Genomic DNA, 20,749 nt, shown 5'->3' on the forward strand with positions numbered 1-20,749 from the left:
CACCCCAGGAAAGCCCCGAGGGGCTGGGCCAGCGAGATGGGCACCCCCCTGGCATCCCTGTATGGGGGTCCCGCAGGGCACAGCCCCCCAGCACCCCTGCACGGGGGTCCCGCAGGTCACCATCACCCCTTCCCGGGGGTCCTTTGGGGGATGCCCCCACCCAGCATCCCTATATGGGGGTCCCTTGGGACATGGTTGCTCCCAGCACCCCATGGGGGGTACAGTCCCCCCAAGGATGGTGTCACCCCCACGCAGAGGGGGTCCCATAAGGCACAGTGTCCCCAGCATCTCGCATGGGGGTGGGGTCCCACAAAAGCATGACCCCCCCCCACTGCCCCCGGCAGCCTCTGGGCTCCACCGCAGGCCCCGTGTTGGGTCCAGGCCCCGCTGCCCCCCCTGGGGACGGGGTGTCCTTGCCCGTTCCAGGACGGGGTACGAGGATGGGGTGCGGCGGGGGGAGGGGCAGGCAGTGGCGCGGGGGGGGGGGGGGAGGGGCACGGCGCGGTCGATGCTTTTGCTCAGCCTCTTGCCAAGCAGTTTCTCCGAGAAGCCATAAAACCTGTCTGACGTGCCCAGCACCACTGCGGCAGGCGGCCGGCAACGCCTGCGCGGGGAGGGGGCTGCGGGGGCCCAGCTGCTGGTGGCCCCATGGGGAGCTCAGCCCCAGCTGGGCCCCCCCCAAAGAGGGCAGTGGCGGGGGGGGCTGCACCCACAGGGTGGGGGGCACAGGAGCCGCTGCAGGAGCTTCGAGCAACCCTCCTGCCGGCGGGCAAGCCTGGGCCCTGCCACTGCCGGCTCCATCCCGCGGCTGCCCCGGAGCTGTGACCCCCCCCCCCAGCGCGGACCCACCCGGCTGTGCCACCAGATCGGCCCCCGCAGACACCCGGGTGTCCTGTCAGCAAAGGGTGACATCCCAACCGTGCCCCCCCCGCAGCCCCCCGCTTCGCGGTGCATCCGAAGGGGGGACGGACAGATGGACGGACGACTAGTGCCGCGTGGGCAGCCCAAGCCCAGGCAAGGGCAGCAAGCGGGACCGGGGCCGGGGGCTCCGGGCGAGCGACCCCCCCCCAACCCCACCACCCCTTTGCCCCCATCCCATCCCAGGCGCCAGCGGCCGTCGCTGGGTCCCGCTGCCAGGCGCTAATTGCAGGCAGCTCGTCTGTAATTAAAGCTCTCCCCGTGACATGAGCTGACATCTCAATATCAAATCGCTGCAATTAAACCCCCGGCCTTAAAGGTTGCGATGAGACGCACAAGCACCTCCCGGGGAGCAGCTCCCCCCTCCCCGGCCTGTGTCCCTGCACCCCTGGGGGACGGGGACCGTGGGCTCGGGCAGGAGGGGACCGCGGGCGACGCGAGGCCGGAGGGGGGGCTGCGATCTTGCAAACACTGTATTGCTCGGCTCAGTCACTACCAGGGGTTAAAACCAAACCGTAGGGGCCGGTGACGGCAGGAGGAGGAGGGCGTCTTCCCAGAAGACAGATCGGTGTGTCCTCGCCGGAGGACAAGGCAACAGCGGGGCTGGGCGCCTGCTGCCCCACTCCAGGGCCTGGGGAGGGGGTCCCCATCCCCCTGGGGCTGGGGGGGGTCCATGGGGGAAGGCACGAGATGAGGCGACGGCCCTGGGGCAGAGCAGGCGTCCGCCGAGGAGCCCAGCGCTGGGCAGGGCGGCCGGCGGGGCCGGTGGGCAGCAATGCTGGCCCGGGGAAGCGAGGTCCCTGGGAGGGAGAGAGCCCTGTCAGGGGGTGCTGCGGTGCGGCCGGGGGGACCAGTCCCCCCCCACCACCCCGGAGCCCCCCGCTGTCCCCCCTCACCTTCCAGGCCAGAGCTCCTGGCCCCGGCTCGGCTCTGTGGAGGTCCGGCGGGTGAGTCGTGACCCAGGGCTGCCCCACGGGCTTGGCGGGGAGGGGGAGGATGGTGGTTGAGGAAGAGTCTGGAAGCGGGCGGTGGGGCAGAGGAGCCCGTCTCCCCGCCATGGGCAGCGCCGGGGGTCAGATCCAGAGCAGGGCCAGGAGCGCGAGCGCCAGGCACGGGGCGCGGGGCTGCAGCGGGGCCACGACGCCCCGGGCGGGCACCGCGTCTGCCAGGGCAGGAGCAGAGATCAGGGTGAGCCACAGCCCCCCCCCCCGTCAGCCCCCAGCCCCTCTGCCCACCCTGTACTCACCCTCCGGCCCCCCGCGCCCACGGGGCTGCGAATTGGGAACCTCCGTTACTGGCTCCGGTGCTGAAACAAACCCCGACGGTGTCAGTGAGCGGCTGCCCTGGGGCACCCGGTGTCACCCCCGAGGCCCCGGTAGCCCCCAGCGGGGTCCAGGCTGCCCCAGAGGCAGGGGAAGGGGAACCCCAGACTTTTGGGGTGCAGTCATCCCCCCCCGCCCCCCAGCCAGACTCACTGGTGCCTCTGCAGCAGACGGAGACGCGCAGCTTCAGGCAGCGCCCGGTGCTCTCGGGGCTGGGGACAGCTGGGCAGAGGGGACACATCAGCGGGTGTCCCCCCCCACCCCCCGCACGGCTCCCCCCCACCTCCCCGCCCGGCCCAGGACCCCCCCGACGGCCGGGCCAGGCCAGGCCAGAGCCGGGCCTGGGGCGCCCCCTCCCGGCGGATTTTGGGGGCGTCACCCCCCCCCCCTCGCCCCCACCCCGCGGCCTCCAGAGACCCCCCGCGCACCCCGACCCTCCCCCACATACGCTAAACCCTGTTGCATCCAGAATCCACGGGTGCAGCCGCACCCCCCCTTCCTGCACCCCCCGCACCCCAACCCTGGCTGCATCCCACACACCCCCCCGCCCCGAGGGCACCCGGACTCCCCAACTCCGGCTGCACCCAGAGCCCCGGCGCAGCCGGCCCCTCCCGAGCACCCCAACCCCCAGATCCTGGGTGCACCCCGACCCCCCTACGTGCCCCAAACCCGGTTCCCACCTGAACGCCGGTGGGACCCGACCCCGGCAGCACCCCCCCCCCCCTGCGGCCGCCCCCCGCGCCCCGAATTCACTCACAGATGTAGTAGTAGGTCTCCCCCGGCTCGAACTGGAAACCGAGCGGGAAAGGGGTGAAGCGTTGGATCTTCTCGGAGAAGCGGACGGGCCCGAAGGGCGCGTGGGGCCGGTTGCACTCCCAGCGTTTGAAGGCGCCGGGGGTCTCGTAGCAGCCACGGTAGCCCTCCCGGTCCACCATGAAGAGCGTGAAGGTCTCTGCCCGGCCGGCGGGCACGGCCCCCTCGTAGTGCGGGCAGTAGATGTCCAGGTAGTCATTGATGGCCACCTGGATGGTGTAGTCGTCCTGCAGGAACCTGCCGGGCAGGGCGAGCCGGGGAGCATCCCGCTGTGCCCCCCAAAGGGATGCCCCGCTGCCCCCCTCCCCACCCCGGCCTTGGCAAAGCAGGTAGCCGGGCTTTTGCCAAAAGAGCTCCCGGCCACCCGCCCGCCCCACACAACCAGGCATCAGCTTGGATTAGCCGCAGGCCGCTGGAGCTGAATGGGCTCGGCCGCTGTGGCCGGCGGGGGGGACCCCAGCCACGCCAGCCGGGGCACAAAGCCCCTCGCCCCAGGCACCCGCCTCATCGCCCCCGGCGCTGATCGGCGCTGACACCACGGCGGGGGGCCAGGGGGGCCACCCCCGCGTGAGGCCGCTTGCACCGGCAACGCTGCTGGCGGGGGGGGGGGGGGCAGCTGGCCAGGGCAAGGGGGTACGGGGTTGTGAGGGGGGGTCTGGTGGCCGGGCAGGCAGGGGAGGGGGCCCAGGCCGGGTACCTGCGCGGGCAGGCAGCGGCGCATGAGCTCACGCCTGGGCGAACCGCGCGTGCGGCCAGGCCGGGGTGGAGCAGACACCTCTGCAGGCACACACACGCGTGCACACTTGTGCACACACACGCATGTGCACACACACATGTGCACACGCTTGGTCCTGCCCGCCCTGGGGACAGCGACAGAGCAGGAGCCCCTCTGCCCCCCCCCTCCGTCACCACCCCCCCCCCCGTTACCTGCACCCGCGTCGCCCCACCGGCCGCATCCTGCCGCGGCCTGGGCACGTCCCGGCAGGGCTGGGGCTGCCTGCGCTGGCAGGGTCACCCCATCCCGTGGGGAGGGGGGGGGGCTGCCGGGGAGACCCCCCCCGGCCGATTCCAGCCCCCTCCTCCTGCCCCGGTGCGGGCGGTGGTTACACCGGGCACAGTCCTGGCAGCTGTGGCGGAGGCCGGTGCGTTAATCACCGGGACCGGCAGCGCTGTCAGGCCGGGGGGGGGGGGGCTCGGGACCCCCCCCCACCCCCCCCCCCGAGGCCGGGGGCTCTTGGAGGACAGGACCGGGCGCAGGCTGCCCGCTGACTCAGAGCATCCTGCCGGGCGACGCTGGCCGGGACGAGCCCAGGCAGGGCCGAGGGCTGCCGGGGGGGACCTGCCCTGACCCCTCGGAGGGACACGCAGCCCCCCCCCATTCCCAGGACACCCATGGGTGGGGGGGTCCCGCGTCTCCCACCCACTCCTGGGCGGGGGGGGACAAGGCAGCATCGGTGCCCCCAGCCCTGCCCAGCCTGTGCCCACCTGCGGGCCCAGGCCACGAGCCCCCCGGCCCAGCACCCCCCTGCAAACCCCCCCCCCCCCCCAGCAGCCCTGAGCTGGGAAATGCCTAAAATGGAGGCGGGAGGCCGGGGGGGGGCTGGGGCCAGCCCGGGGCCCCCCGACGGGGCGGCAGAGCCTGCGGGCAGCACCCCTGGCCCGGCAGCGGCTGGGCCCGTCGCCTCGTGGCCCCCACCAGCGGGGACATGGGCCACGGGGACCCGCAGGCCTGGCAGTGCCACCCACCGGCTTGATGCCACCCAAGGTGACCCCCGGCTCGGTGCCCACCGGCCACAAGTGGCCCAGAGCTGCCCAACGAGCTGTGCCCGGGCTCGGTGCCACCTGAGGATGCCCAAAAGCTCGGTACTGTCGAGGGCACCTGCGCTCGGGGCAGGTCGGTGCCACCGGGGACGTGGCACCACCGGGGCTGCCCACCGGGGGCTCGGTGCCACCAGGGGCTCGGTGCCACCCAGGGCTCAGTGCCACCCGGGGCTCGGTGCCACCGGGGCTGCCCACCGGCTTGCTGCCACCCCAGGGCTCGGTGCCACCGGCAGTGCCCGCTGGCTCGGTGCCACGGGGGATGCCCGGGGCTCAGCACCACCCGGGCGTACTCAGCGGCTCGGGACCGCCTGGGGATGCCCGGTGGCTCGGTACCACCGGGGCTACTCACCGGGCTCGGTGCCACCCAGGGGCTTGGTGCCACCTGGGGGTCCTCACCGGCTCGGGACCACCCTGGTGCTCGGGACCGGCGGGGACGCCCGGTGTCGCTCAGCACCGCCGGGGGTACTCACAGGCTCGGTAACGCCCAGGGGTGCCCGGTGGCTCGGTAGCACCGGGGGACACTCACCTGCTGGCTACCACCCGGGGCTCGGTGCTGCCAGCGCTGCCCGGTGGCTCGGTGCCCAGCAGCTCCGCCCCTCCCGGGAGCCCACCGCCCTCCGCCCCGACCCTCCCGGCGGCGCGGGCCCGGGGCTCGGCGGGGCCCGGGACGCACAAAGAGCGGCGGGGCCGGCGGGGGCGGCGGCGCTACCTGGGGTTGCTGCCGTTCCAGTGGATGCCGTGGCGGAAGCCGCGCACCGGCGGCGGCGGCGCCCAGAGCAGCGGAGCCCAGAGCAGGAGCCCGAGCAGCGGCGCGGGGCGCATGGCTCCGCCGGCGGCGGCGGCGGCGGGGGGCGGCGGGGCCGGCGGGGGGCGGGGGCGGCCCGGCCCGGCGGGGCTCGGCACGAACCGGCCCGCCCCGCCAACTTCGGGCCAATCCGCGCCGCGGCCGCCGCCCGGCAACTTCCCCGAGTGCCATTAACCCTTGGGGGGCGGCCCCGCCACCCCCGGCCCCGGCCACCCCCCCGCGCCCACCGGCACCGGCACCCCCGGGATCGACCCGGCGGCCTCCCGGCGCCCCCGGTCCCGCGGACATCGACCGGCCCCGGCCCCGCCCGCGGACCCGGCCCCGGCACCGGGGGGGCCCCGCGCCCGCCCCTCCCTCGGCCGGGCACCGGCACCGGCACCGGCACCGGCAGGAGCGGCGGGACCGGGCGGGGGAGGTGGTGCCGGTCGGTGCACACGGAGCGGCTCCTGCACACGCGTGTCCGTGCACATACGTGTGTCTGTGGACATACATGTGTCCGTGCACATACGTGCGCCCGTGCACATACGTGTGTCGCCCCACATACGTGTGTCTGTGGTCATACATGTGTCCGTGCACATACATGTGCCCCCACATACATGTGTCCCTGCACACGCAGCGGCTCCTGCACACGCGTGTCCATGCACATACATGTGCCTGTGGTCATACATGTGTCCGTGCACATACGTGCGCCCCTGCACATATGTGTGCCCGTGCACATACGTGTGCCCCCACATACATGTGCTCCCACATACATGTGCTCCCACATACATGTGTCCCTGCACACGCGTGTCTCTGTGCACACAGGGCGGCTCCTGCACACGCGTGTCCATGCACATACGTGTGTCCCCCACACATGTGTCCGTGGACATACGTGTGTCCGTGCACATGCATGTGTCTGTGCACATGGGGTGGCTCCTGCACGCGTGTGTCCATGCACATACGTGTGTCCCCACAGGTATGTGTATCCCTGCACACACGTGTGCACCCACCGGGCAGCTCCTGCACACTCATGTCCCTGCACACGCATGTCCCTGCGCAGACAGGGCGGTTCCTGCACACACACATGTGTACATGGCAGACACATGGCTCCTGCACACACGTGTCCCTGCACATACGTGCATCCCTGCACACACACGTGTCCCTGCACACAGCATGGCTCCTGCACACATGTGGCCCTGCACACACATGTGTATGTGCCCACTGGGGGGGTCCCTGCACACAGCACAGCTCCTGCACACACATGTGTATGCACACACACATGTCTATGCACACACACGTGTCCACACACAGGGGGTGGCTCCTGCACATGCATATATATGTGCACATGCATGTGCCCGCACACACCTGCCCCTGTGCACACAGGGCAGCTCCTGCACACACACGTCCCTGCACACACACGTCAGTGCACACGCATGTCTCCCCACACAAACACGTGTCTGTGCACATGCATGTGTCCTTGCACACACGTGTCCGTGCGCACATGTCCCCACACACTTGTCCACGCACATGTGTCCCCACGCACACGTGTGTCCCTGCAAACACACATGCACATGTGTGTGTCCCCGCACACAGTGTCTGTGCACACACTTGTGTCCCCACACACACATATCCCTACACACATGTGTTCTCGTGCACACATACGTGTCTGTGCACACACTTGTGTCCCTGCACACACACGTCCCTGCACACACACACGTCCATGCACGCACACATGTCCCTGCACACACACGTGTCCCCCCACATACGTGTCCACGCACACACACACCTGTCCCCACACACACGTGTCCATGCACACACATACGTGTCCCCCCCCACACCTCCATGCACACGTGTCCCCGCACACGTTTCCCTGCACACACACATGTCCCCGCACACACCTGTGCACACATGTGTCCCCACACACGTCCCCACACACACGTGTCCGTGCACATGCATGTCCCCGCACACACACACCCCCCGTGCACACACGTTCCCGCACCCCCGTGCACATGCGTGTGTCCCCAATGTCCCCGCACACACGTGTGTCCATGCACATGCATGTCCCTGCACACACACCCCCTGCACATGTTTGTCCCCACACACGTGTCCCCACACACACACATACGTGTCCCCACACACACACACACACGTGTGTCCCCCCCCCCCCCCTTCCGTGTCCCCCCGCCGCCGGGCGGTTCCCGCGCCCACGTGGCTCCGCGGGGCCCCGCCCCCCCCGCTCCCTTGGCCGCCAGGGGGCGCCGGCGGGCGGAGCCACTTCCGGCGCGGGGGGAACTTCCTGTGCCGGCCGCGGGGGCTGCCGGGAGTTGTAGTTCGGCGGGGGGCGGGGCTGCCTGTCCCGTCCCTGTCCCCCCCCCGCCCCGGGTCCCCCGGTGCGGCGGAGGCAGCGGGAGGCAGCTCACAGCCCCTTTATTGGCGTCGGCGGGGGACAAGCGGGCGGCGAGGCCCCGCGCTGAGGCCTTTCCCCGCGGCTCCAGCGCTGCGGCGGTCCCGGCCCGCGGCTCAGGCCTCCCGCTGGGCGGCGGCGGGCGGCGGGGGGGCCGGCCTGGGGGAGAGAGGGGGGGCGATGGGACCCCTGCTCGGGCTCCCCGCAGCCTCCCCTGCAGCCCCCGGCCCCTGCTCTGGTCCCCCCCCTTCCTCCCAGCTCCCCCCCCCCACCCCCCCAACTCCCCCCACTCCGGTCCCCTGCCGTCCCCCCAGCCTGGCCTCCTGCTCTGCCCCCCCCCCAGCACCCCACTCTGGTGGCATGTAGACCCCCCCAACCTGGGCACCCTGCTCTGGCCCCTTTCAGCCCCCCCCGCCCCCCCTCACCTGGAGGGAATCACCGTGACGTAGGGGTGACCAGGGGGTGTCTCGCTGTGGGGGTGCGAAGGCCCCGGGGGGTCCAAGGGCAGCGGCCGCTGAGGCGGGGGAGGCTTGGCCGGACCTGGGGGCTGCAGGGGAATGGGGGTGTCAAAGCTCCCCACGGGCCAAGCCCCCCCCTGCTGGGCTTGGGGGGGGGGCAAACCACCTCCCTTACCCCAGGGAGGGCCCCCCCCGGCCCAGGCACACGCCGTCCTGCCCCACACGCTGCTGGTGCCGCCGCCGTGCTGCCGTTACCTGAGTGCCTGGCGCCACGGGGTCCGCGGGCAGCGGGCGTGTGGGGGGGGGCGGCCTGTCCGAGGGGGGGGCCTGGGCAGAGAGAGCAGGGACAGTGAGACAGCGGGGGACAGCGAGACAGCTCGGGGAGCAGTGGGTGCGGGGATGAGCCTCCCGCCAGGCAGGAGGGATTTTCTGGGGGGCGGCCAGGGCTCTCCCGTGCGGGGGGCACCGGGAGCCGTGGCACGGAGGTCCCCGAGAGCTGGTGCGCAGCCAGGCATGCAGCGGTGGCCGCGGGGGTGCTGGCCGGGACCCCCACCCCGGCCCGGGCGTTACCTTGGGAGGAGGGTCCGGCGGGAGAGGCCGGGAGGGCGGATCGGGCCGGGCCGAGCCGAGGGCAGCCGGCTGCGGAGAGAGGGAGAGGGGGCAGGCGCCATGCAGCCCCCGAGCGGGGCAAGCCGTGCAGCATGCGGAGACCCCCCTCCCGCCGCGAAGCAGAGACACTCCCCCCCCGCCATGCCACAGTGGGGCTCAGCCCCGTGTCACCAAGCCCCGGCTTGAGTGGCCACCGCAGCCCCTGGCCGGGCACCGAGCCCAGCACAGGGCACCGACCGGAGCAGCAGTGTCGGGGCCGTGCCAGGCTGCTCCTGTCCCGGGGTGCCGCGGAGTCGAACCACGCGGCCCCGGCGCGGAGGGATGCTCAGAGCTGGTACCCGGGGATGCCTCCTCGGCAACAACCAGCCCGAACCCTGGTACCCACGGCAACCACAGCCTGTTACCACGGCGACAGCATCACCCTCACCAGCGGCCCCCCTCCATCCCCCCCCGGCTCTCACCTTGCTGCTGTGCATGACCTGCAGCTCCGTGGCCTGACGCCACTGCGGGGGCCGGGGGCGTTCAGGGGGGCCCTGGCTGCCTGACCGGGGCTCCGGCTGCGAGATCCTGCAGGGAAGAGGCAGGATCAGGCCCCGCTCGCTCCGGGTGGTCGGAGGAGCCCACACGGCAACCAAGAGACACCGACACCAGCAGAAGCCCAAGAGAAACGAACCCCTCAGCACCGGAAGATGCGACACCCTGCACCCCGGGGCTGCCCCACACCCCCCGGGCACTGCCAGGGGAAGATCGCAGCACCGGAGGCCTTGCGAAGCAGGATGGCTCAGGGACAGCCCCACGCCCAGGCTCCGGCAGTGACGTTACCCGCTCCAGCCGTCTGGGGCTTCTGGACCCAGGAATCGCACCCGGGTCTCAGCGCTGTGGGGAGAAGAGTGGGGGGGCTCAGCCCGGGGCTGGGGTTGGGGGGGGGACGGGCAGGCAGCCGTGGGGGGGGAGGAACTTGCGGTGACACGGAGGGAAGAACCGCGGTGACATGGAGTGACGATGCATGACAGGGTCTGCTACCTGCGCCGGGGAGGGGCGGGGGGGGATGCACACGCACACGGACTCACCGGGGGCACACGCATGCACAGCGCTCGCTCAGCCGCCGTGGGACACGCGTGTGCACGCGCACGTGCCCGCGCCCCGCTGCCCCACCACACGCGTGTGCGCGCCCACATGCAGCTCCGCTCCCTGCCACGGCGCACACATGCACGAGGCACGCGTGACAACCCACGTGTGTCCCCCCCACCCCTCCCCGAGTCCCCGCCGGCTCCGGTACCTGTACTGGCAGGACGTCCCCTTGCCGAGCTGGCAGAGGTGCTTGTGCAGCCCGGCACGGCGGGCGTAGCAGAGCCCCAGCGCCAGGGCCAGCCCCAGCAGCGCGCTCAGCAGCAGGGCGGTGGGCAGGGCGCTCCCCCCTGCGGAGATTGGCACGTCAGCCCCCCCCTCGCTGCACCCCACACCAGCTCCGGCCGCACAAAGCCTCATTCTCTGCGCGGCGCCTGCCTGCCTCTGGCCCTCACCTCGCTCCAGGGCGGCGGGGCCGCTGTCCTGGCTGCCCCCCGCGCCGGGGCTCTCGCAGGTCGGGGGGGCCCAGCCCCGCTCGCAGTGGCAGTGCCCGTGATTGTTGCACACCTGAGGGGGGTGACACCGAGCCTCAGCCCCCGGCAGGCCCCCACCTCCAGCACCCACCCCCCGGTCCCGCACTCACCCCGTGCCCGTGGCACTTGCTCCGGCACTGCTGGTCACCCAGCGTGGAAACATCCTGGCACCGGCGCTGGAGGCACATCTGCGGGGGGACGGGGTGTCAGCACCGGGCAAGCACCCCCCTGCTCCCCAGACCCTTTCCCACGGCCCTGGCACTCACCTTCCCGGGGCCACAGGCGGTGCCGGGCAGCACCATGGCTGCATCGCTCACATCCTCGTCCCTGGGCAGGAGGGTCCCCTGGCAGGACCCTTCTGGTCTGTCCCCACGGGTGCTGCTGCGCTGGCACTGCAACATCCCGCAGCCAGCGTCCCTGCAGAGACAGAGGGGTCAGGGGTGGGGGGACACAGCGCAGGGGTGGGGGGACAGCGAGCTGGAGCTGGCACTCACCGCTGGGCACAGGCGATGTAGGAGCCGTTGGGCAGCCGCCCGCAGTGCCCACGTTCATCCCCTTTCGCGTTCAGGGAGGCCATGCAGGAGCTGGAGACGGGGCCGGCGCCTGCAGCGGGGGGGGGGCAGCAAGCCTCAGCACCCCCACCCAGCCCCTGACCCCCGCCCTGGCCCCACCGTACCTGCCCCCAGCAGCTGCTGGCACTGCCCCTCGTAGGTGGCACAGGCGCCGCCGTAGCAGAGCGCCCGCCCGCCGGCGCAGGGCTGCCCGTCCTGCAGGAAGGTGTCGGGTGGGCAGCGCGGAGAGACCCCGTCGCAGAACTCGGGCAGGTCGCACTCGCCCAGGGGCTCCCGGCACGGGTGTCCGGCGCGACGCAGCTGGTGGGGGAGCAAGGGGGGTACAGTCAGATGAACAGGGACCCCCAAGAAACCCACTCCAGGGAGCAGCTGGAGTGCCAGCACCGCTGCCTGCCTGTCCCCACATACCCGGCAGTCCTGGCAGCAGGCGTCCCCCGTGGCACACTCGGCCCCAGGCACCAGCTGGCAGATGCTGCTGTTGCAGCAGGGATCGGTGCATTCCTGCCGGCACGGGGGTCACGGTGAGCGCGTGGCACCAGCACCCCCCTGCCAGCTCCACAGCCGGCCCGGGCCACAGCGTCCCTGAGCAGAGCCACGGCGCCCCTGGGCAGCCCTAGCCTCAGGAGAAGGGGGGGTGCGTGGCTGCAGGGGGGAACCCCAACCCACCCAGAGCCCCCCCCGCTCTCCGTACCACGCTGAGGCCGCAATCGCAGCCCTCGCCCGGCTCCAGGAAGCGGTTCCCGCAGCGGGGGCTCCCAGCCAGGCGCCGGGGCTCGGGGACGTTGGAGAGGCACCAGCCCTGTCCCCGCCGCAGGCTGCGCTCCAGGTCCTGCCGGCTGCAGTTGCTGAAGCTCAAGCCAGGCGTCAGCCTGCGGAGCCGGAGAGGGGTCGATAAAGGCGGGGAGGGGGCTCGTCCCCAGCCCCCCGCGGCCCTGCCCGCTGCCCTCACCCCGTGGGTGATGCCATGATGCAGCCGCGGTCCTGCCGGACGTCGCTGCAGTCACAGAAGCGCCCGGCGCTGTCGTGCCGCATGCCCAGGTTGTGCCCCAGCTGATGGGCCACCGTGGAGGCGACGACGAGGACGCTGACCGAGTGGTCCTGCGGGACAGCGGGGAGGGTCAGGGCGGGAGGGAAGCAGGGGGACAGTGGCGAGGACGGGGGTACTGACCATGCTGACCCCCCCGGAGCGTGCGGGGGAACACATGGAGGCTTGAGCCGACGTCCCCACCGAGACGTCTTCAAAGTGGGCGCCCCTGGGGAGACAGCGCAGGGGTGGGGGAGGGCTGCCTGCGCCCCTTGTCCCCCCGTCCCCGTCCCCGTCCCCCACTCACGTCAGGAGCTGGGCGTTGTCGTGGGGCAGCCGGGGCAGCAGCTCCTCCCGGCGCCAGCGCAGGAACCGCTCCAGCACGGCCCCAGCGCTGCCGCCCACCGCAAACTGGTCGCCCTCGCTCCAGACCTCCACCGCCAGCAAGGCCACCCGCACTCCCAGTGGCTGGAAGAACTGGGGGGGGGACGGGGTGGGGGTCAGAGACCCCCCTGGCACCACAGCAGTGAGGGGACAGCCGAGCCCAGCACCGGGCTGGGATGGACGGTGCCTGGCAGGTCACGGCAGCAACTCACCACGTCCACCTGGTTGGCGATTTCCAGGGTGCGGGTGCGGACACGTTGCAGGTCGGGGTAATTCTGGAACTGGGGGTGCAGGGAGGGGCGTCAGGGGGGCTGGGGGGGAGCAGGGCAGCCCCTGCACCGGGGACGCATGCCCAGCACTCACCGCAGCATGGTCCACCACCATCACCAGCTCCACGAACCGCTGCTCCGCCACCGCCCGCTTGCCCTGGGGAGGAGAGGGGGTCAGGGGGTGGCAAGGGGACCCTCTCCAGTGGGGCTAAGACCCACGGGTGACCTACCCTCTGTGGCCAGGGGGGGTCTGTCGCCTCTGCCGCCGCCTGGGGAGGGTCCAGAGGGCCCTGCCCACAGGCCCGTGGCGCCAGCCGGACCTCCCGCGGCTGGTACACGATGTGCCGCCCCGGGGGGCTGCTGGCCACCGGCTCCAGCCCGTAGCTCCTGGTCTCCGACAGCCTCAGGTGGCCACTGGGGAAGGGGAGAGGAGGCATCAGCAGCATGGTGGGAGCCGGGCTCCGGGACTGCAGGGGGCCGGGGGCTCACCTGAGTCCAGCGCAGGCGCAGAGGCTGGCCCAGGAGCCGGGGAAGCCCCGCACCATCCCCCGGTAGCAGCAGTGCTCCTGCAGCAGAGAATGGGGGGGACTCAGGAGCCACCCCCATACTGGGGTCCCCAGGGGTCATGGGGATGGCTTGGGGACGCCACTGGGGACATGACATGCCCAGATCCTACCTGCTCGCTGGCCTCCTGCGTCACCTGTGTGCCATTGGGCAGGTAGTAGAGCAGCGCCCCGGCGCCCAGCACCAGCTCCCTGCCAGAAGAATGTGTCACCCCCACAGCAGGGACCCCCCAGCTCACCCCACCGCTGGAAACGGGGACTCTGGTACCTCCCCCACCAGCTGTGGCTGCGCTGTGGATGGAGACAGGGTCCCTGGGACCCCCACCCCACACGTACCACGGATGGAGAAGGGGAACAAGGGACACCCCAGCTCCATGTGCACCATGGAAGGAGAGAGGGTCCCCAAAATCCCCACCCCTTGTGCACCATGGATGGAGACGGAGCCCACAGGAACCCCACCCTGCACACACCCTTCATGGATACGGGACCCCTGGGACCCCCATCCCACTCCCACCCCAGCTCTGCCCCAGCCAGCCACCAACTCACCAGTTTTGCTCCAGCTCCAGCACCAGCCGCATCCCCTCCAGCTCCAGCAGGACCCGCAGCCGGGCAGGGAACCCCCCCTGCCACAGGCAGCAGTTACAGAAGAACCCCCCCACCCCCCCCCCGCCCCAAGCTGCGGGTCCCCTCCCATCCCCACACACCCTCTGAAACGCTGTGACCTCAGCGGGGTGTCGGCGGGGGGCCAGGGGACCCGCCTGGCCCTGGCGTGTGCCTGGAGGGAGGGGGCGGAAGGGATCCCCTGCCCGCCCCGGCCCCCACCCTCGCGCCCCGCAGGAAGCGTCCCTCCCTCCCCGGTTCATTGTGCTGGGGAAGGGGGTGGTGGGGGGGAGTGGGACAGAGCCGGGGCCCCCCCACCGCCCCCCGCGCTTCCTGCCCGGTGCAGCGCGGCGGAAACGCCGGAGAGACTCCCAACAGCTACGGGGCGGGCTGGGCCCTTCCGCCCCAGCCGGGAGGAACGCGGGGCGCGGGGTGGGTGCCCTGACCCACCAAGGTCCCTCTCGGCATCAGGTGGGGAAGGGGGATTCGTTGGGGGGCACCCTCCCCACTGCCCTTGGGTGCTCAGACCCCCAGGGACTTGGGGCCAGGGGACCTGGGTTTGCTGCACTGGGAAGGGGGCAGGGGGAGGTGGCGGGCTGCAGGCAGCCCCCACGTGGCACGAGCACCCCAAGGACGCGGGCGGGGGCTCACCTGGGTCGCCTCTGCCAGGCTGAGGGTCCGGTTGTCCCGCAGGACCCGCGGGGTCACGTACCAGGAGTGTCCCAATTCTGCACGGCGCTGGCGCCAGCTGTCACCTGCACGGGGCCCAGAGCAGCTCCGGCACACCCCGCTCCCCCCCAGCCCCCCATCACAGCACGGCCCCCCAGGGCCAGGGCAGGGGCTTCGGGGTGGGGAGCAGGAACGGGGGGGCTCCCACGCTCCCCCCAGCAGCTCCTGGGGTGCCCCCGGGGCGAAGCCCCAAGCATCGCCCGGCCGCGCTACCCAGGGCGCCGGCTCCCAGCGGAGCCTGGGGGACACTTGGAGGTGACCCCCGCGGTGGGAGGTGGCAGGGGGATGGGGAGCGCAGGGCCTCGGGAGGGGCTTCCCGGGGTCCCCTGCCAGGCCTTGCGTCAGCCCCGGCCCGGCTGCCCAGTACAACCAGCTCGGGGACTGGGGGCAGGGCTGGGAGGACCGGCCCGGCTGGCCCAGAGTCCCTCACCCCCGCGCAGGCCCCCCCCCGGCTCTCCAGGGCACCCCCGCCCTGTTGGGGTCCGGAGGATGCTGGAGGGACGGGGGTCCCCCGCAGACCCCGCTCCCCACGGCCCCACCGGCCCCCGGAGCGCCGGTCCCCACGGCTCGGCGGCTGCACCAAACCGCGGTCCCCCGGGGGGGGGCACCGAGCATCCCGCGGGGCTGCGACCCCCGCTCCCGTCCCGACCCCCGCCGCCAAGCACGGACACCCCCACCGCCTCCCCGGCTGCCGCCGGTCCCCGCGCGATGCCCCGGAGGAGCCGAGGAGCGGACCCCCCCCGGGCTGGGCGACACGGACCGACGGCCCCCCCCCCCCCCCCCGGCACCCACCGTCCCCGCTCACCTGCGCCGCTCCCGGTGCCCCCGGTGCCGGTGGCGAGGAGCAGCCCCGCGGCGAGGAGGAGCAGCCGCAGCGCCCGCATCCCCATCGCCCTCCCGCAGCCCGAGCGGGGCCCGGTGGCCCCGGGCAAGCGGCTCCCGAGCTGACCCGCCGCGGCCGCCCCCGCCGGCGCCCCCGCCGCGCATGGCACCGCCACCGCCGCCGCCGCCGGGCCCGGCCCGGCCCGACCCGGGAGGAGGAACTTCCTGCCCGGCCCCCGCCCGGCTCCGCCCGCCGCCCCGCCGCCGCTCCGCCGGCGACGCCCAGCCCGGCCGGCGCGGGGGGGGCCGGGGCGGCCGCGCCCCCGGGGGCGGCTCCGGGGCTCCGCGCAGCGGCGGCTCCGTCTGCGCCGGGACCGGCTGCCACTGCCCGGGGTGCTGCGGAGGAGACCCCTTCACTGCTGCTGCGGAGCGGGACCCCCTCCCTCCCCATCCCGAGCTCCGGAGACCCCCACCTCCATCACCCGGTACAGTAAGACCCCCACCCTCATCACCTCACACAGCAGAGACCTCCCCCCCATCACCCCCCCCCCCCGTGAAACCCCGCCTTCCCCAACCCACACATCATCCACCCTCCCATTTCCCCCACTTTGGTCACCCTTACACCCCCTTTCTCCATACCCCTGAGACCCCCACCCCCGCAGATGCCCCCCCCCCCCAGACCCCACTTCACACCGCTCACGGGGGGGGTGTCGCAGCCTTTATTGCAGGGTGCCCTCAGGCCGCGTACCCTGCATCCTCCTCGCTGCTGTCCTGGGAGAGGCCGTGCTCCCCGGGGGTGCAGGCGAGGCACGTGCCCCCCGCCTCCCTCCAGCACCACCCGCAGTACGGGGCTCCGCAGGCCGCCGCGGGGCAAACCCGATGCCGGGGGGTCTCGGGGGTCCCGCACACTGTGCAGCTCCGGCGCATCCAGCGGCGCAGCCACGGCCAACGCTGCAGCAACGACATCCCCTGCGGAGGGACCGGGGCCATGGCGGTGGGGGGGCGCTCAGGCTGAGCGGGAGCAGGGGCACAGCGGACCCCCCCCAGCCCCGCGTCCCCATCCCTCCGCTCACCAATCCCGGGCGGTGCCGTTCACGCCGGGCGATGCGTTTCCGCTGCCGCCGGACGAAGCTCTGCCGCTGCCGCAGCAGCTTGTTGTAGAGGTAAAGCACGCGGCTCTTCTCCCGCTGCGCTGGCGAAGACCGTGAAGGGTGGCCTGGGAGGCACCAAGGCCACCCCAAAAACTGCCCCCCAGGCTCACCTTGGGGAAGTAGAAGGCGGCGATGGCGCGGCGCAGGCGGTACGTGTAGGCCTGGGCCAGGCAGAACAGCACCAGCACAGCCAGGGGCAGGCAGCTGCCCACGTACTGCTGCCTCCTCATGCCCCGCGGCTGCGGCAGGCAGGCTGGGGACAAAGTGACAGCGCTGAGCCCCCCCCTCCCAGGATATAGCCCCCCCAGCCCCTCTTGCAGGCAGGGGTGGCCAGGCCATGGAGCTTGGCGGGGGAGGCTGGGGGGTGTCACCGAAGTTGGACGTCTCCAGCTGGGTGTCGGAGGAGGTGTTGAGGGCCCCAACGGTGCTTCTCAGGAGCCGAGCCATCAGGGACGTCCCTGTCACCTGCACGGACAAGTGGTGGCTGCCTGCAGGATGAGAGCATGTATGGGGGGGGCTGTGGGGCTGGAGAGGTGGGCGGAGGGGAGGGGGTGAGCCTTGCAGGGCGCGGGGGGGCCGGGGGCTCACTGTGGAAGGAGTACTGCACGAAGGAGTGCTGCTGGATGATGCTGAGCATGGTGAAGAGCACGTGGTCCAGGCCGCAGGAGAGGAGGAGGAGGAGCAGCGGTGGGATGCACTCCAGCAGCTCCAGCACCTGCAGGGAATGGGGTCTGCCACAGCCTGCCCCCCACCCCCCCCAGTCACAGAACCCCAGACTCATCTGGGTTGGAAAAGCCCTTGAGGCTCCTCCAGTCCCACCATGAACCTCACCCTGACCGTTCCCAACTCCACCAGATCCCTCAGCGCTGGGTCAACCCAAAAGCCCCCCCCTGCCCCCCCAGCCCCCTGCCGGCCCCTCACCAAGTTCCGCAGCTCGGGTGCCTGCACGGTCAGGCGACACGGGAAGATGACGGCCGAGAGCTCTGCTGGGTGCAGGGGCAGCAGCGTCCGCTTGTGCTGCGGGAGGGGGGAGCTGGGCAGCTCAGCGCAGCCCCCCGAAACCCCCCACCGGGGATGGGGGCCACCCTCTGCCCCTTCTCCCCCCCTCACCTGCTTTCTGCGGCGAGCATCGATTTGGTGGAAGTAGGTGGTGATGTAGAGGTTGTCGAAGCAGATGTCCTGGCAGTACCGCTTGGTGTAGGAGAAAGCCCTGGCAAGAGGGGGGGTGGTCTGGGGGGGGTGAAGGGCCAGCTGCAGCCCCTCAGGACCCCCCCCTTGTCTTTGCGCTCCCCCCCCTCCCGACCTGCTGCCAAAGGAGACCCTCACCCCTCCATGCCCTGCAGCTGGCACGGGGGTGCTCCCTCCACCCTCCCCACCCCAGAGCTCACGAGATGAAGACGAGGAGGAAGGTGTAGGAGAGCAGCAGGCGGAAGAAGGAGACGACCCGGTTCAGGCGGGCACCGTGCTGCCGCACGTGCGAGGTCACCTCCTCCATCAGCTGCTCCGCCGAGACGTTGATGCCCGACATCATCTCACGGTGCTCCTCCTGCAGCGGAGGGGCCGCGGGGCTGAGCAGGATCCAGCCCCCACCCCGGGCCCTGGGCGGAGGGGATGGGGCACCCACCTGTAAAACGACCTCGGAGCTGAAATCCTGGCTGAGGTTGCTGACGGAGTGGTTCACCATGTCGTACATCTGCCCGAAGTTGCCATCCACAGGGATCCTGTCCTGGCACCAGCTGCGCATGACTGCGGGGACAGAGCGGGGACTGAGCGGGGACAGAGTGGGGACAGAGCAGGGACAGAGCAGGGACAGAGCGGGGACAGAGTGGGGACAGAGTGGGGACAGAGCGGGGACAGTGGGGACAGAGTGGGGACAGAGCGGGGACAGAGTGGGGACAGGGCGGGGACAGAGTGGGGACAGAATGGGGACAGAGCGGGGACAGTGGGGACAGAGTGGGGACAGAGTGGGGACAGAGTAGGGACAGAGTGGGGACAGAGTGGGGACAGAGCGGGGACAGCGCAGGGACAGTGGGGACAGAGCAGGGACAGAGTGGGGACAGTGGGGACAGAACGGGGACAGAGTGGGGACAGTGGGGACAGAGTGGGGACAGAGCGGGGACAGTGGGGACAACGGGGACAGAGTAGGGACAGAATGGGGACAGAGCGGGGAGAGTGGGGACAGAGTGGGGACAGAGCAGGGACAGAGCGGGGACAGTGGGGACAGAGTGGAGACAGAGCAGGGACAGAGCAGGGACAGAGCAGGGACAGAGCGGGGACAGGGTGGGGACAGTGACAGAGCAGGGACAGTGGGGGCAGAGCGGGGACAATGCCGGCAGAGCCACAACCCCGTCGGCATCGCCCTGGCACAGACTGTGGCCGCTGTCCCGGGGGGCTGCAGGCGGCACAGCTGGAGCCACCTCACCGAGGGAGGACGGGGTGCGGGTCCCACATGTCACCCACCCTGGACGATGTTGCAGAGGAAAGTGAACTTCATGGGCAGGCAGACGAAGTGGCTGACGATGGGCACGCGCACTTGGGCCATGCAAACGTCGTGCTTCTTGCTGAACCAGTCCCGGCAGCGCTTCATGCCCAACTCGATCACATCTGGGGGGAGCAGGAGCCCTCAGCTGCCCGGACACCCCCAGCCCCGCTGGCCTGGACACCATCCAGGGTGCCCTGCAAGGCCAGCAGTGGCGGGGCTGCAGCAGCCCCATCCCCTGCCCGGCGCGCTGCCAGCCTCCTGCCCGCCCCGCTCACAGTTGCAGCGCAGTTTAGTTTTCCTCTCGTACAGCTGCTGGGTGCTGGTGGCCGAGCGGGGGTTCAGCTGCGGCTGCTGGCGCAGGTCGTACCCCGCCTCGCTGGCCACCTCCTCGTTCAGCGCTATGAAGGCGCGTGAGATGTTCTGCATCTCCGTGTTCAGCGTCTGCCCGCTCCGCTGCCAGGGTTGGGAGGACACACAGAGGTTTAGCTCCGTTCCCGCTGTCCCCCCCCCCACCCCCCCAGGACCCCTCCTGCCTCACCACCATGTCCTCCATCACCCCGCGCATGGGGGCCATCGTCACCCGCCAGAGCTGGCGGCTGTGGTTGACCTGCAGCTCCGCCACGCAGCCCAGCGAGCGCGTCACCTCCTCCAGGTTGTGCCAGACGTTGGCCACGGGCCCTGGTGTTGGCAGGGGTGGCTCAGACCCCACCAGCCCCCAGGACTCTGCCGAGGGGGACGGGGACACGGGGAAGACCCTACCATTGTAGATGGCAGCGAGGACAAAGGAGAGAATGTAGACTCGACCCTCCTTGCCCAGGAATTTGGGGCCCATGAGCAGGCTGGCACAGCGAAAGTGGGGGGACGTGGCCCAGCCCAAGGCAGTCAGCCCTGCAGGGAGCAGAGAGCTGTCCCCACGGTCCCGCAGAGAATCCCCCAGGGCCCACAACAGCCCCCATCACCCCAGTCCCCTCCCAGCCCCATCCTCACCCGTCAGCACGCCGGAGAGCTGCAGCTTGCGCGTCTCCATGATGTTCATGGGGACGATGAGGAGCTGGGAGAGCCCTGAAACACCCACAAATGTGCCCTGAGCTCCCAGTGCCACCGGCCCCTCGCCGTGCCCAGCACCGGGACACACTCACCGAGGCCAAGGAGGGTCCCGACGCCGGCGCCCAGGAAGAACTTGCTGCTGCGGTACTGGTCTGGCCGGCTCCAGAGGAACCGGCTGCACAGGGCGGGCAGCAGCGAGACCACCACTCGCTTCAGGGCTGGGTGCGGAGGGAGGTGTCAGCCCTGCCCTCACCCACTGCCCACGGGCAGCCGCGGCCGGGGGAGCGGGCTGAGAGGGATCTTACTCGTGTTGGGGGGCTTCTCCTTCCTGGGTGCCTCTGTCACAGCCAAGTACTCTCGCGCAGGGGCCATCACC

General features: G+C 71.7%; 3 protein-coding genes across 3 annotated transcripts; all 3 read right to left on the reverse strand.

Moving 5' to 3' along the window:
• Positions 1-1,175: 1,175 nt before the first annotated feature.
• EFNA4 (ephrin A4) lies at positions 1,176-5,711 on the reverse strand. Its single transcript, XM_074853216.1, has 6 exons — positions 5,584-5,711; positions 2,998-3,290; positions 2,394-2,462; positions 2,165-2,224; positions 1,815-2,080; positions 1,176-1,718 (listed from the first exon to the last, which is right to left on the reverse strand). The coding sequence occupies exons 1-5, from the start codon at positions 5,694-5,696 to the stop codon at positions 1,992-1,994; spliced, it is 624 nt and encodes a 207-aa protein (XP_074709317.1). The 5' UTR covers positions 5,697-5,711; the 3' UTR covers positions 1,176-1,718; positions 1,815-1,991.
• Positions 5,712-8,068: 2,357 nt separating this feature from the next.
• ADAM15 (ADAM metallopeptidase domain 15) lies at positions 8,069-15,886 on the reverse strand. The gene is made up of 25 exons (XM_074853305.1): positions 15,677-15,886; positions 14,794-14,897; positions 14,089-14,165; positions 13,656-13,734; positions 13,469-13,545; positions 13,210-13,393; positions 13,074-13,136; positions 12,923-12,991; positions 12,634-12,803; positions 12,471-12,555; positions 12,252-12,400; positions 11,994-12,171; positions 11,711-11,803; positions 11,407-11,602; positions 11,225-11,333; positions 10,997-11,147; positions 10,841-10,918; positions 10,653-10,764; positions 10,409-10,547; positions 9,952-10,005; positions 9,591-9,696; positions 9,091-9,159; positions 8,776-8,847; positions 8,488-8,609; positions 8,069-8,221 (listed from the first exon to the last, which is right to left on the reverse strand). The coding sequence occupies exons 1-25, from the start codon at positions 15,759-15,761 to the stop codon at positions 8,179-8,181; spliced, it is 2,664 nt and encodes an 887-aa protein (XP_074709406.1). The 5' UTR covers positions 15,762-15,886; the 3' UTR covers positions 8,069-8,178.
• Positions 15,887-16,428: 542 nt separating this feature from the next.
• Positions 16,429-20,745, reverse strand: DCST1 (DC-STAMP domain containing 1). The gene is made up of 16 exons (XM_074852865.1): positions 20,679-20,745; positions 20,466-20,591; positions 20,314-20,388; positions 20,086-20,214; positions 19,865-20,004; positions 19,602-19,779; positions 19,305-19,448; positions 18,469-18,590; positions 18,233-18,390; positions 17,955-18,054; positions 17,766-17,861; positions 17,433-17,559; positions 17,216-17,332; positions 16,955-17,097; positions 16,767-16,880; positions 16,429-16,662 (listed from the first exon to the last, which is right to left on the reverse strand). Exons 1-16 carry the CDS (start codon positions 20,743-20,745, stop codon positions 16,429-16,431), a joined length of 2,070 nt encoding a protein of 689 aa, XP_074708966.1.
• Between the last annotated feature and the right edge of the window lie 4 nt (positions 20,746-20,749).

Source organism: Strix uralensis, chromosome 32 (assembly GCF_047716275.1).
Source record: "Strix uralensis isolate ZFMK-TIS-50842 chromosome 32, bStrUra1, whole genome shotgun sequence".
Taxonomy (NCBI): domain Eukaryota; kingdom Metazoa; phylum Chordata; class Aves; order Strigiformes; family Strigidae; genus Strix; species Strix uralensis.

Bases quoted from the DNA above. Each gene is read 5' to 3' on its own strand.
- EFNA4 (XM_074853216.1), bottom strand. From the start codon at position 5,696: ATGCGCCCCGCGCCGCTGCTCGGGCTCCTGCTCTGGGCTCCGCTGCTC. The intron at 2,463-2,997 runs GTGAGTGAATTC...CCCTCTGCCCAG, and splicing joins GGAGACCTACTACTACATCT to CTGTCCCCAGCCCCGAGAGC. The intron at 2,081-2,164 runs GTGAGTACAGGG...CTGCCCTGGCAG, and splicing joins TGGGCGCGGGGGGCCGGAGG to ACGCGGTGCCCGCCCGGGGC.
- ADAM15 (XM_074853305.1), bottom strand. From the start codon at position 15,761: ATGGGGATGCGGGCGCTGCGGCTGCTCCTCCTCGCCGCGGGGCTGCTC. The intron at 13,546-13,655 runs GTAGGATCTGGG...TCTCTGCTGCAG, and splicing joins CGCAGGAGGCCAGCGAGCAG to GAGCACTGCTGCTACCGGGG. The intron at 8,610-8,775 runs GTAACGGCAGCA...ATTCCCCTGCAG, and splicing joins CCGTGGCGCCAGGCACTCAG to CCCCCAGGTCCGGCCAAGCC.
- DCST1 (XM_074852865.1), bottom strand. From the start codon at position 20,745: ATGGCCCCTGCGCGAGAGTACTTGGCTGTGACAGAGGCACCCAGGAAG. The intron at 17,098-17,215 runs GTGACACCCCCC...CTTTGTCCCCAG, and splicing joins GCTGGAGACGTCCAACTTCG to CCTGCCTGCCGCAGCCGCGG. The intron at 16,663-16,766 runs GTGAGCGGAGGG...GTCCCTCCGCAG, and splicing joins AACGGCACCGCCCGGGATTG to GGGATGTCGTTGCTGCAGCG.